Raw genomic sequence first — 13608 nt, 5'->3', positions numbered from 1 at the left:
TAAAGTTGGAGAACACATTGATTGGCTTCATAATTTTTTGGAGGACAATCTTTGTGCATATGTAATATCAGGACGAGCGCAATTCATGATATACATTAAACTATCAATTATTCTTGAGTATTCTAGTTGACCTTCGGGTTCACCTTTGTTCTTTGCTAAGTGTAGATTTAGATTTACAGGAGTCTTAGCACGTGGACTATCATAAGTCTTGAATTTTCGAAGTATAGTCTCAACATAATGAGATTGTGATAAGATAAGCCCATAAGACGTTTTAGAAATCTTGATCCATAATCTTACGTTAGCTAAACCCATGTCTTTCATATCTAAATATTTTGCTAACATTTTCTTGGTAAACAAAATAATATCATGATTGCTTGCTTATCAATATGTCATCTACATATAGATAAACATGAAACTTTTTATTAACTTTGGAAATGTCGTAAACCTTCCTACAAGTATCTTAAATTGTGGGGATGTTTGGCTAAAGTAGAAGAACCGAAGCCTCAACAAATAAAAATAGGGTCAAAAACCGTTGATTGCATATTCATTGGATATGTAAATAATAGTAGTGCATGTGGTTTCTTAGTGCACAAATCAACAATCCTTGATATATATGAGAATACGATAATTGAATCGTGTAATATTATTTTCTTTAAAAATATCTTTTCTTGCAAGGAAAGGAAAGAAGAAGAAAGTTCTAGAAAAAAACTGATAAAATTGCAAATGGTGATCATCAAAGAGATGGGAAACCCAGATGCAACAAAAGGGCAAAAGTAGCTAAAACTTTTGGCCGTGGTTTTTTTAACTTATTTATTAGAAAATAAACCAAAAACAATCAATGAAGTATTGTCGAGTCCAGTAGCTCCATTCTGGATGGAAAGAGGCTATCAAGAGTGATATTGAATCTATTATGGTGAATGATAAATTAAATAATAAATTTATTTCGATCAGATTAAATCGTAATAAGTGGTTTGGTTACGATGTGCGGCACATAACAAATTTGTGACACGTGGATGATAGTTGGTGGAGCCTAATCATCACCAACCATATCTAATCAACCGAATAGGTGTATCCTCTGGTTGAAATGATGTGTCCATTAGGTGAAACCTTTTGGATGAAACGACGCATCCATTTGAGTGAAATAGTATGTCCTTTGGGTGAAATGATGCGTCCATCAGGATAAAAGGTTATAACATTTCAAAAGAAACTTTTCTTATTGGAATTGGATAAAGTATAAAAGTATTAATAGATATCAAAATTAATTTTTAATTATATTACTAAATAATATATCATAATAAAGATGTGAATCTTTTCGATGAAGATATACAACCATAAACTTATTTGAATTTAAATAAAAAAAAAATAGTTTCTTACGTGGAAAATAGAATATTCAAAGTGGCTATTCAAATTTAAGCATACATGTTGCTTATTTGGATGATTTCGATATTGATATTTCATTACATATAGATAACACAAATCCCAAATAATTGTTCGATCTTTACAATATTAACTTACTCTATTTTGATTTTTCGATTAATTCTAATGCCAATATATATTAATGTTGATCGGGCCTAGTTTAGTGGTAAAATTTAAATTTAAAATTATGAATATTTGTATTGCGAGTTTGTATCTATTTTTAATTGTAATTATTGATGATAAATATATTAATTATTATAATAGTTGATAGATTAATATTGACCACATGAAATAATATATGTAAGTGATAGTTCAAAAAGTATATCAAAATATCAATATTTGAAATAATGGAATATCAAAATTTAGATTAAAAAAAATATTAGTTGAGTTCTGAGGGGAAATAAGATTTGGAGCAAAGGAGTAGAGCAAACTTTCTAATAAAAAAAATAATGAATAAGCAAAAGGTGTACTTTTGTCTAATTATGCTAAAATTTCTCTAGCATTTGAGAACTTGTTCTGGAATTATCATTATCGTAATGAACCATCTTTTGATTCCAGCCGTTACAAAACCCGTGCTCTTGACATTACCACCCCACCTCTCTTAAAAAAAGATATAATATCCATATAAATAACAAAAAAAAAACCTCAGAAAAAACTAACCCCTATTCTCTAAATTGGGAAGAAAAATAAAAAGAAAAATTAAAGAAGTTGTTAAAGAACAAATAGAAAAATGACCCGAGCATCCAAGAGAAAATCAGATCATCAAAGCTCTGCATCTGTCAAAAATGCCCGCATGGATTTTGTTCGTTCTGGTATATTTTCTTCTGCACGTTATTTTCTTTTCTTGATTTATTATTTTTCTCAAAATTATGTGTTTTTTCATATATTGAATGTAATTGTTGGTTCTAGCTTATATTTTTGCGGTGCTCATTCTTGATTGAGTTGTTTTCTATTTCTTCCAAAGGAAAAAGTTTTGGGTCTAATGAGAATTGAATTTATTTTTTAATTGAATATGATATAGGAATATACAATATGTATAAATGATTCTTGGTACAAACCATTGGTTTTAGTAACTCTAAGTTGATGTTGAATTTTGAAATTGAGCAATAAATAAGTCAGCAGCTTGTCATGATTCTAATGGCCTGTTATGGGATTTTGATGCGACTTCAATATAATAGATCCTACTTCAGTATTATGAGGTAATAATCTGGGGTTTATATAGTACTTGACTTTGCCATTGAATACCTAATTTTTGAGATATGGTTCTTTCAAAATAATAATCTTGGCATTAGAGCCATCCACCGGTTCGTGTAGTTTCAATCTTGTGACATGGGTGGTGATGTTAGTACTATAATTTTCCACGAGTGCCAAGTTAAGCTAGTGGAATGCTAGCTCCTGTGGGTGGTGTGCTGAGTTAGTTGCAAATGTAGCCTTGAGGCTTCAATCCAACATCAGTATTATTGGGTATTGATGTATGGTCTTTAACTCTATATTAAACTCTTCCACTTTGATAGTAAGCTTTTGATTGTAGGGTTCTACTAATGTCATATTATAGTTCATATATATATATATATATTTTATTTTAGGTAGGTATGGTTGAATTTCCTTGGGATAAGAGTTTCTTAATCTAAGTTGGTTATATTTGTAGGTTGTTTAATGTATTGGTTGCTCATCTTTCAATACGTATGAATATTTTAAAGAACAAATTATAGAGTGATTTGGAATTTGCCTCTTGCTTCATGATGGCATATTACTCCATGAACTTCTTATACGAAGATTGCACTAATCAATTCTATGTAGTTACTTAAAAATATTTGGATTAATGAGCTGAACTAATGTGAGATCTATAGTATTTGTATTAACTTTTAATTATAGTTTAACTTCTCTAGAACATGTACCTTATGATTTTAGGAACATGTTCCTCACTTAGAGATTTGGTATACTCTAAGTAGTGTTACTATGAACATTTATTAGTATCTCAGAGAGATGGATTGTGTTTATCTTGGGGACGGTTATCCCACAATGTTTACATCTACAATCCATTATTAGTTTGATGACTTGCATATTTTTTTTCAGCATCGAGTAAAGCTACAACAAAGGTGCAGGAACGTATTGATGAACTTTACACCAAATATGCTAATAAATTGTCAAGCATGATTGAGTGAGTTTTCAATTGTTTTCGGCATGCTTTTATTTCTTAGGATGTTTGTCTTTTGTTTTGCATACTTGTGGCAATTCTATGCGTGCGCGCGCGCGCACACACACACACACACACACACATATATGTATATGTAAAACATCCTCCTCATAGAGCTGCTTACTATTTGTATACGTGGAGGCCTACATATACACTATTGCTCAACATGATTATAAACGGATGCTTTATAAGTTGTTCAAAGTTCTGGTAGTTAAAATTCTTTTGTGTTATTTATGGAATCTGCTTAAAACTTAAGTGGCCATTAGTGTCCATTTGTATCTCGTATGATCATTATATGCCCATATTTATGAACTAAGCACCACCTCCTATGTGCTACTTTTGACATCTTACTGGTTTTAATTGACCTACTTTTCTTATAAACATGTGTTGGTTTTTATCTATTTTGGAAATTCTCCTATTGCTCTCACATGCCTATGGGTTACAAGTCCCTGTATTGATGTTTTTATTAGAAGTTTAGGTTATACATCGATTGGGCTCACAACTTTTATCAGGAAACCTAGTTTCTAGAAAATTGCAAGAGCTTTATACATCTGAGTTACACCAATGGGATCAGTGGAACAAAGAAAAGAAAAACTACTCTTTTGTTCGACATTGCCTGAGAACATGCATCATGGAAACCATGACTATATTATTAAAATACAATCTTCAATGACAAAGGCTACCAAGAATATACAACTAAACTTTGACTAACATAAAATATATCTACATTGTTTGTTTCTTTTGGTAATCCTTTTATTCATTATTTCTTTCTTTTTATGTCGTTTCTATCTTTATCTTAGTTAGACGAGTTATCTAGTCACGTGATGATAAAATATGAAGAAAATCACAGATTTTACTGAAAGGAGAAAAAAGAGGGAATGAGTTCTAGATGGTTTATATCAATGATGCATATATACTCCTAAAAATCTAGATACTAGATCAAGTACTTTTTCATATGAAAAGATTCCGGATGCAGGTTTGAGCATTTGAAACTGAAAAAGGAAAAGAAGAAAATGGCTAAGGTATAGGATATGGCCAACATGAGTATCTATTACATTTTATATATTATTTTAGTTTATGATACTTTGCAAAAATCAGGGGTCAAAATTAAAATAAAACATAAAGATAGTAAATTACTCTCGATATTTTTGCATGATTTCTTTTAGTTCTCTATCATTCCCTTATACTTTTAAGCTTCATTTTCTAAAAAAATATATGTCAAACCAATTAAAATAAAATGATATTAAGGTTAAAATTAATTAAACAATCTAAACATGCTAGCTTATATTGGGTTTACATTTATTGGCTTACTAATGTTTGACATTTTTCATATATAATATATTGATATTTAATAATGTAAGTTTTTTTTTTTTTTTTTTGGTTATATCTGAAAAGATAGAGTTTTTCATTTTAAAAGTGAAAGGCGAGTTAAATATGACTGATTAAGAAACTTATATTTGCGAATGGGTAGTGGTTTAATATTATATTCTTTATTGTTGTCGTTGTTGTTGCTCGTATATGCATATTTAACATGTTCTACCCGTATTATATCTACATACTTTGAAAATTGTCATATCTTGTGTTTGTATTTTCATGTGCGTGTTTTTTTTCCCCATAATCCATGCATCATAGGGATGTTGCAACCCTCTTAATAGACAAAATGGTAAGCTTTTGGGAATAATGGATATTCTGTTATTGGATATGTAGATTTTTTTTTTTTTATATGGTACAATGATCAAATGAGGGAAATCTTGGTAGAAAATTATTAAGGGGTTGTGTTGCTTATAATAAGAAATACACATAGTTGTAATACTGGCTTATATGGTATTTTTTCGTGCAACTCTCTTTACATAGCATATTAAATGTTATACAGTAGTAGACATGACCTCTTTGACTGAATTTAGGTTGCTCAAAAGATCGAATGTCTAATGTTGTTAATTTTGCTGCACAGCCCAGAAGGGATTGAGGCACTATGCTCTGATTTAGAGGTGGATTATACGGATGTCAGGATTTTGATGCTTGCGTGGTAAGTTATTTCTGCATTTCAAAAAGACCTCAATAGTTCTAATATTTATTGGAGGATATACCATACATTTCGCTATCAAATTGAACCTAAAGAAATTTCATTTGTTTTAAGGAAAATGAACGCTCAAAAGCAGGGATATTTTACTCAGGTGAGAACTATTATGAGTAACATTTATAAGCTCTTTTGCTTTTATTAACATTAAGAATTTCATCTTGCTCAAGGTGTTACCCTTTCTCCTTACCGTCCTTTAGTTATTATTAATATATGATATCCCTTTTGGGTTATGCATTTTTTTTATAGTATTAAATCGATTCAACCAATACTTGTGTTGCACGTACTAAATATCTCACACTTTATGTAGGGGTGATGTTTCAACTTGAGAGATGTCGGATAAAATTCATTTATTATACATTTAATCATCCAGAAATATGTAATGAATATGTTGTGTCATGACTATAGTTTTTATTTTTTTTTATCTCGAGTCATGAGCATAGATTTTGTTGCTTCATGGTGCTTCAATTTTTTATCTGAAGTTATTAGTCAATGATGCACATTTGATGAATAATTTGGTTTATGTCAGTATAATCGTACCAAAAAATTATATTTTACACCCCACAAGTTAGCCTCTTTGCAATTTTGGTTTCATTGTTATTCATTTTCACAACATTGCATCCTATAACTCAAAAAAAAATGCAATTTCAGTCCCAAGCATTATTTTTGTTAAATTTCTGATGGAAACACCATGTTCAGAGTATGAGCTTTGTTAACTATTTAAAGGTGTGGCACACAAGCTCCATTAAGTGTTGAGGGGCGTTCACTGATTTTTCTGTTAGAAACATAACACAAATAATGTTTAGTGCTAAAATAGCAAAAGAAAATTGAGTTATAGGATGCAATGTGAAGCAATCAATAATAATGACATCAAAATTACAAAGGGGCTAACTTATTGGATATAAAATACATTTTTCCTATCATTCCGCTATAGGCTACTACTTTTGCAAGTATGGTTCCATCTCTAATCTGATGCCATGAAGATTTGGTATTTGAGCTATTTGCTCATGCATGCATTGGTGTTCTTGGGCCAGATTGTATTTTTTAAATTTTCATGTCCCTTTTTAATCGTCAGGATGAGTGGCGAAGAGGCTTGAAAGCCCTTCGAGTTGATACTGTTAATAAATTGAAGAAAACATTGCCAGAATTGGAGGAAGAGGTAGCTTCTTCCTGTAAATATATCATTGTTGATGTTTTAGCTTGTGTGAGAACATGAGCCGGCTAACTGTTTAGAATTTGTTGATGGAAGGTCCTGAAATCAGAGAACTTTGAGGACTTTTATAAATTTGCTTTCCGTTACTGCTTAACAGGTAAGACTTTAAACGATCTGCACCTAGAATTTTTAGAATAGATGTACGGCTTCCCTTTTGTTAGGAAAAAGTACCATTTTTGGTCCACTCACTATAAGGTGGTGGCATTTTCAGTCATGTTTGATTTGAAAATTGCAATTGGGAACTGTAATTGAAAAAATGGCACAACTAGCCCAAAATTTTGCCATAAAAAATTAATTTGGCAAGAATTTATTGCGTGTCTTGCATGTGATCTAGTCATTTGGAGAGTTTCGATTTTTCAACCACTTTTGTTGGCGTGTCATGAAATCCATAAGGGAAAAATGCAATTTTAGTCCTATAAGTATAGTGGGTTAGTACGTCTAGTCCCACATCACTAAGGCAAAAATATCACATCAGAAAACTAGCTAGAAAATTAAAGATCTCCAAATGAAAGGGGTCGCATGTCAGCATGTGCCAATTTTCAATCAAATCTGGACTAAATGTTTAATTTGTTTTTTTAATTCCTCATTAACAATCCAAAATCGAATAGGACCAAAAGTGCCACCTCTACAGTAACAGGACCAAAATTGCATTTTTTCCCGTTTGTTATTAATATTCTTGTGTCATGAGCTTCATTTGTTTTCTTTCTAAAACTGGTTTGTTCATGTTCAACTTCTTTAGAAGAGAAGCAAAAGTGCCTAGACATTGAGAGCGCCTGCATATTAATAGAGCTGGTTTTGGGGTTCCAATATCAGCCCCAGGTCGATTCATTCATTGCATTTCTTAAGGTGACTGACAACTACTATAATCAATCATCTTCTAGAACATTGTTTATTAGATTTGGAGTTTTATGCTTTTAATGGCCAATCCAGTTGATATGAATGTTCTCATACAAATTTGAACAAAATTGTGATGATTATTTGATGGGTTTATATTTTTTTAATTGGATAACTACACTATCATCACCTGGGGTTTGGTCTAATTATTATATAAATCGTCTATAATTTGAGAAATTACATCAGTATCCCTTGTATTTGTTTTTGTCTAACAAATAGTTCCATCAGTTAGCTAAAATTCACATAATATATTGATATCAATAAAAAATTGAATGAAATTCATATTTACCTCAATTAAATTTTACAGACTTATTGTAAGTCAAACAAATCTTTTTTTACTCAACTATCATTGTACATCTTCATATGCTAATGCATGTGAGGAGGTACATTTTCACTCTGATGGAGGTAGTTTGCTCAGAAGATACTTGTTTGACCTATGATAAGTTTGTAAGATAATGGAGGATAAAAGTGCCTTTTCATTCAACTTTTTTGTTGATTTCAAAAAAATTTGTGAATTTTACTAATAGTTAGTCTATTTGCTGGATGAAACAAACGTTAGGGCTACTAGGTGTAATTTTCAAAATCATAGGGGATTTACGTATGATTAAACTAAACCTCAAGAGAGGACAGTGTAACTATCCATTTTCTCTAATTGGCTCCTCTGTGGCTTAACATAAATTTATTTTCAATTTTTGGTTGGCATTAGACCCAGAGTGACTACAAGGTATTGAACATGGATCAGTGGACAAACTTCCTACGATTTTGCCAAGAGGTACCATTTGGTTATTGGTATTAATTTTCAATTCAGTTACTTTGTTGCACGAAGTATACTTAGTCTCTTGAGATGATTAATCACCATGTCTATTTTTCTTGGTAGCTTTTGAATTAGGGATAGTTACAACACGCCCCCTAAAGTTGGTCTGATTAAATATAAATTTCCTATAATTTAAGAAATTACATATAATACCCCTGTCATTTTTATTATTCGACAAACAAACCTAACTGTTAATAATGGAGTTTGCTAACATCAACATACAAATTAAATAAAAATTCAATTTTACTCATGAGTTGACTAAGTTGTTAAAGTCAGATAGAGAAAAATATTTAAGATCCTACAAATGCTACGGCAACAAAGTTGTACCTGTAGCATGGGAAGGCACTATTCATAAATTTTTCTACATTATACGATTCAACATAAATCATAAATATGAAAATAACCTAATGATCACTGTGGGTCTATACATATTAGGATGTAGGACATATCGGGCTAGGTCATAAATATCCTAAATGAATAAAACAGATTTAGTGATTGAGATTGAGTTGGGGTTAAGCTCTAAGTAAGACTTTTCATGAGATTGCTCTTACATCACAACCTCATCCATGTATACTAAGTTATGGGAAGGATTCATTTTATGAAATAGACTTACTGCATATATGAAGGAGATCTAAAAGTTGTTTATTTTCTTGTTTTCTTTGGCTCATTTTAGACATGTTTCAGTTTTTCAGTAATTTTATGTATATTACTTTGGCAGATAAGCTTTCCAGACCTTCAGAATTATGATACCTGTGAAGCTTGGCCTTTGCTTCTCGATAATTTCGTTGATTGGATGAAACAGAAAGCAAATGTGATCCCTGATTGAGCCTGGAAATGCTTGATCAATTTTGTATAAGGTAATCCCGAAGCTTGAGCTTCCCTTTCCTGTATGCACCCAAAACTTGATGTTTAGAGAAAAAGGGTGGAGGAGTGTTCACTTGTTGATTCACTGTAAATCAGTTTCTTGCAACAACATATATCGGTTGCAGGTGATCCAGAATCCTAAATGCTCAACCAGCATACTTGAATAGAGTGTACTTTGCAGGCCATCTGTATGATTTTTTATTACTTCAAACATGTTCACTTTTTTCATCTTTGGCTTCTTAGTTTTTGTATTTTATTCATCAACTGGTGGCAGCAGATAAACATCGCTTATCATTTTTTTTTATATAAATGGGAAATGTATAATGTGGGTTCCAATCTAGCCTTTGTCTTACATTCTTTGTTTTGCTGAAATTATGGATCATAAGACTGCGCATACAGTTTACTTAGCATTCTACTGCCTTGCCAACTAAGAGCCAACTGTATAATTTGACACAAACCCTTAACTTAAATGTCTTGTTGCTAAGTAAAGCATGTTACAGAAGTGAAATCTTGTGCTTAATGCCATCGACCGACAATTACCCCCCTTCAAAAGTCTTGCCCCTAAGCCTCCAACGCTAGGAATTTGGTGGAAGATGAGCCTACTGAATAAGTAGTTGTGAAGCTGCTAAATTATTTTTTATCACCATGCCCCTCCTAATAGCTATATGTTGAAGTAGAATCTGTCTTGAGTCATCAAGCTCCAGGTAACCTACGACAGCATCTGCTCGAGAACCAATTGATTTCTTCGAAATTGATACATGCCAAAAGGCATCACTCTAAACTCATAGTGTTGGCTCAAAATAACAAATATCGTGTTAGACATGTCTTCCTTTTATAATTGATCTGGACTATACAGCACCCAAATTAATCTTAGAAAAGATTGTGGCACCTATGAATTCATCTAATAGATCATCAATTAGGGGTATAGGATATCTTTTCTTGATGGTGATGGCATTTAAAATTTTGCAATCCACATAGAACTGATCCTTCTTCTTAACTAGAATTATTGAGGAAGCAAATTGGACTATTGTTATTCTGAATGATGTCATTCTGCAAATATAGGTGCATATTCTTGCATGAGTTTCTCCATATCCTCACCTTCATCGAGGTTGATTATTAAGTCGATTTATCTCATCACACATAGAGAACAAATAAACTAAGCTCTTTTTTTTATAATCTTCACCAGCTTCTTCCTCTAATCATATTAAGAGTATTCAACGTGCTCCACGTAGTGCTAATACTTTGCCTTCCAAAGTCAAAAGTCATGGGGCCAAACTTTTTCAATATGTCTACACGTAAAACCATCTCACAACCTCCAAGTTTCAACATTCTCATGTCTATAAAGAATTCAGCATGCCCCATTGCCACTTGAACCTTGGACATTCCTAATTGCGCTTAATATCTTGGTCGTCTGCAGTAGTTACCAAAAACAGATGCGTGCATTCTAACTCATGGCATGTTTTCAGCCACTAGAGGTCCAGGAAGCTATGCTTCTAATGTCAACCAAGATAGATATAATATTGTGCTTAACATTCTCCAATAGTTTGGCTAAATTGCATTTACTTCCCCGTATATTAGGGGGGATAGCATTTCAGGGACTGTAGTTAAGGGTGTAGCAAATAGAATTCCAGACTTAAATTTTTTTTTTGCTACTGAAGGACTCCGGCAACCGGATTTTGCAAATTTGTCGGAAACTACTTACCTGGACAAAAATTAGGGTTCCAATTTGGGGGTTTTGCTGATGTGGTTGGGGGGTAAAAAAGTATTGCCAACTAAGCTAAAAAAACACAAAAGAATAAAAAAAAAATAAAAAATAAAACCCAAAATAAAAGAAGAACACTCTTCTCTCTCAAATCGACCAAGCATTCTCTGAGAAAAAATCCCTAACCCCCAACATTCCCCAGCTGTGATATCCAGTTTCCAACTCTTCCCAGTACACTATATTATTAGCAACATCATTATCAACGTCATCATCCATCATCATCACGTTCTTGTTGAGGATTGAGAAATTGAGAGTGGACAGTGGGTTCTTGCCCGTGGAGCTGTTGCAGTTGACCTCATCGGCGGCGGCTAAAGCGGCATTATTGGTGGTGGATGTGGTGGTGGAAGCCACGGAATCCGCTGTGCCCATGTTGCGGCGGTCGGGTATATGAAAAAGGAGGTTAGAGGAGTTGCATTTCAGGACTGGGGGTGAGAGAATGAAAATTTTCATGATTTTTTGGAAAAAAAAAAGAAGAACCAAGAAATGTAGAGAGAGAAAGGGAGGGGAGAGAGAGAGATGAAGATGATAATGGTGATGATGAAGATGATGAATAGAATACAGGGGAAGAGTCTTCTTCTTTTAATTTGGGTTTTATTTTTTGTTTTCTTTATTTTGTTGTGTCTTTTTAGCTTAGTTGGCAAATTTTTTTTATCCCCCTACCACATCAGCAAAAATCCCAAATTGAAACCCTAATTTGTGTCCAGGTAAGCAGTTTCCAGCGAATTTGCAAAATTCGATTGTCAGAGTCCTTCAATAGCAAAAAAAAATTTAATTTTGGGATTCTATTTGCTACACCCTTAACTACAGTCCCTGAAATGCTACCCCCCCTAATATACGGGACAGTAAATGCAATTTAGCCCCAACAGTTTGATTATATTGAGAATATTGTGACCTGCCAATGTATGTAAGGATATCTGCAGCTCTTCTCTTTCTAACTCATCACTTTCAGCCTTTAGCTCATATTCTCCTCCAATGTCTTTGGCCACTAAAACAAAAGGTTTTTTACACTTGTGGCCGAAATGATAAGTCTCATCACAATTGTACCAAGTCTTCCCCTCCTCTTGGCCCTTATCTCCTCTGTAGTGAGCCTCTCAATAGGTGGCACTTTTTCTAAAGCTGGAATTTGCATCTTGCTACTTACGTTGCTCGAAGGTGGCTTAGAGATCCTCTCAGCTACATTACTCGTAGGATTACTGGTTTAAGTGCATATCTTTCAGTTTTAGATACTGCTTCAATTGATGCTTCTTGCGATTGAGCATAATACATAGCCAATCCTAGTGTAGTCGAACTGAAAATCTACAACATAGGCTTAGTTTCCTCATTCAATACACACATGAAGCTATAAACATAGGCAAAGTAAAATTTATTATTTTTATGGAAAAATAATTGTGTTGGAATGGGCGACCAAAATCCAATTGGATTGGTTGTTTGCCATTTGCCAATCTTTATCGAATAATATTGAATTAATGAATACGGTAAGAATTTATCAAGTTGGCAATGTATTTTTGTGCTTACCATTGATGTTGAACGAGGTTTCAATATCACGACGAAAAGTGCCCACAGACCGAAAGGTTAAACCCATAGAGTTAGGCTGCACATAGGTTTAACAACTATGAAACCAACTCCTGAGGGCCGGTATGAAATGTTCTAAGTCGAGGACCTCAAAACACGGCATCAAGGGCCCAATAGAGGCTTGCACTAAGTACTACATCCGTGTTTCGTCAGCAGGAGACGTAGGTCATCTGTGTAGTTTTAGTGGTTAGTTGGCAAGGTAATCGACTAACTGAATTGACTTGCGGGCATCGTCATATGAAAACCTCTTAAAGCTTGGTCGGTACGATTGGGATTCTCAGTTCTGTTAGTATGAGATTAGTCCTAGGACTTGAGAAATTATGGCAGTCATGTGCATATGAAAACTGTGTCTTGGAAATGGTGAGCGGTGACTGTGTCATAAGGTATTATCATCATAAGCCTTATCCAGTTCAGTCGGAGTATGTAGTGGGAATGGTGGATTCCAAGAACGGATTTATCCCTTGTCAGTATGTGACAGTGAGTTCTTCTATGCACTTTAAGATGGTTTACACATCTCCAAATTTGTCTCTCTCTTTCTCTAGTTCTCTCCATCTTTTTAGTTCATTTGATCTTCGAGATCCAAAAGAAAACGAAAGGAGATCAATTACATTAATTGACAGCGATTATTTTGACCTCCACTTTTCTGTGGTCGTTCTTACTAGTACGAGGAGACCACGTCCTATTAGTGGAAGGGTTGACGACGTTAGAGAATCTCATCGTCGAGATCTCATCCGTGAATGGATCGGGAGACGGGGAATCAACGCTTGTACCCATACAAGAAACACTATAAAGGTAAATT

At 33.4% G+C, this 13608-nt stretch overlaps 1 protein-coding gene across 1 annotated transcript; it reads left to right on the top strand.

Moving 5' to 3' along the window:
* The first annotated feature begins 2146 nt into the window (after nt 1–2146).
* On the top strand, nt 2147–9681 carry LOC105166379 (uncharacterized). Its single transcript, XM_011085716.3, has 9 exons — nt 2147–2228; nt 3493–3577; nt 5565–5639; nt 5751–5787; nt 6766–6849; nt 6940–7000; nt 7643–7749; nt 8504–8569; nt 9330–9681. Exons 1-9 carry the CDS (start codon nt 2147–2149, stop codon nt 9435–9437), a joined length of 705 nt encoding a protein of 234 aa, XP_011084018.1. The 3' UTR covers nt 9438–9681.
* The last annotated feature ends 3927 nt before the right edge of the window (nt 9682–13608 follow it).

The sequence above is a fragment of the Sesamum indicum genome, linkage group LG7 (assembly GCF_026168435.1).
Source record: "Sesamum indicum cultivar Baizhima isolate 11 linkage group LG7, ASM2616843v1, whole genome shotgun sequence".
Taxonomy (NCBI): Eukaryota; Viridiplantae; Streptophyta; class Magnoliopsida; order Lamiales; family Pedaliaceae; genus Sesamum; species Sesamum indicum.
This window is presented reverse-complemented; position numbering and strand designations above follow the sequence as displayed.

Bases quoted from the DNA above. Each gene is read 5' to 3' on its own strand.
- LOC105166379 (XM_011085716.3), top strand. From the start codon at position 2,147: ATGACCCGAGCATCCAAGAGAAAATCAGATCATCAAAGCTCTGCATCT. The intron at 5,640-5,750 runs GTAAGTTATTTC...ATTTGTTTTAAG, and splicing joins AGGATTTTGATGCTTGCGTG to GAAAATGAACGCTCAAAAGC. The intron at 7,001-7,642 runs GTAAGACTTTAA...CAACTTCTTTAG, and splicing joins TTTCCGTTACTGCTTAACAG to AAGAGAAGCAAAAGTGCCTA.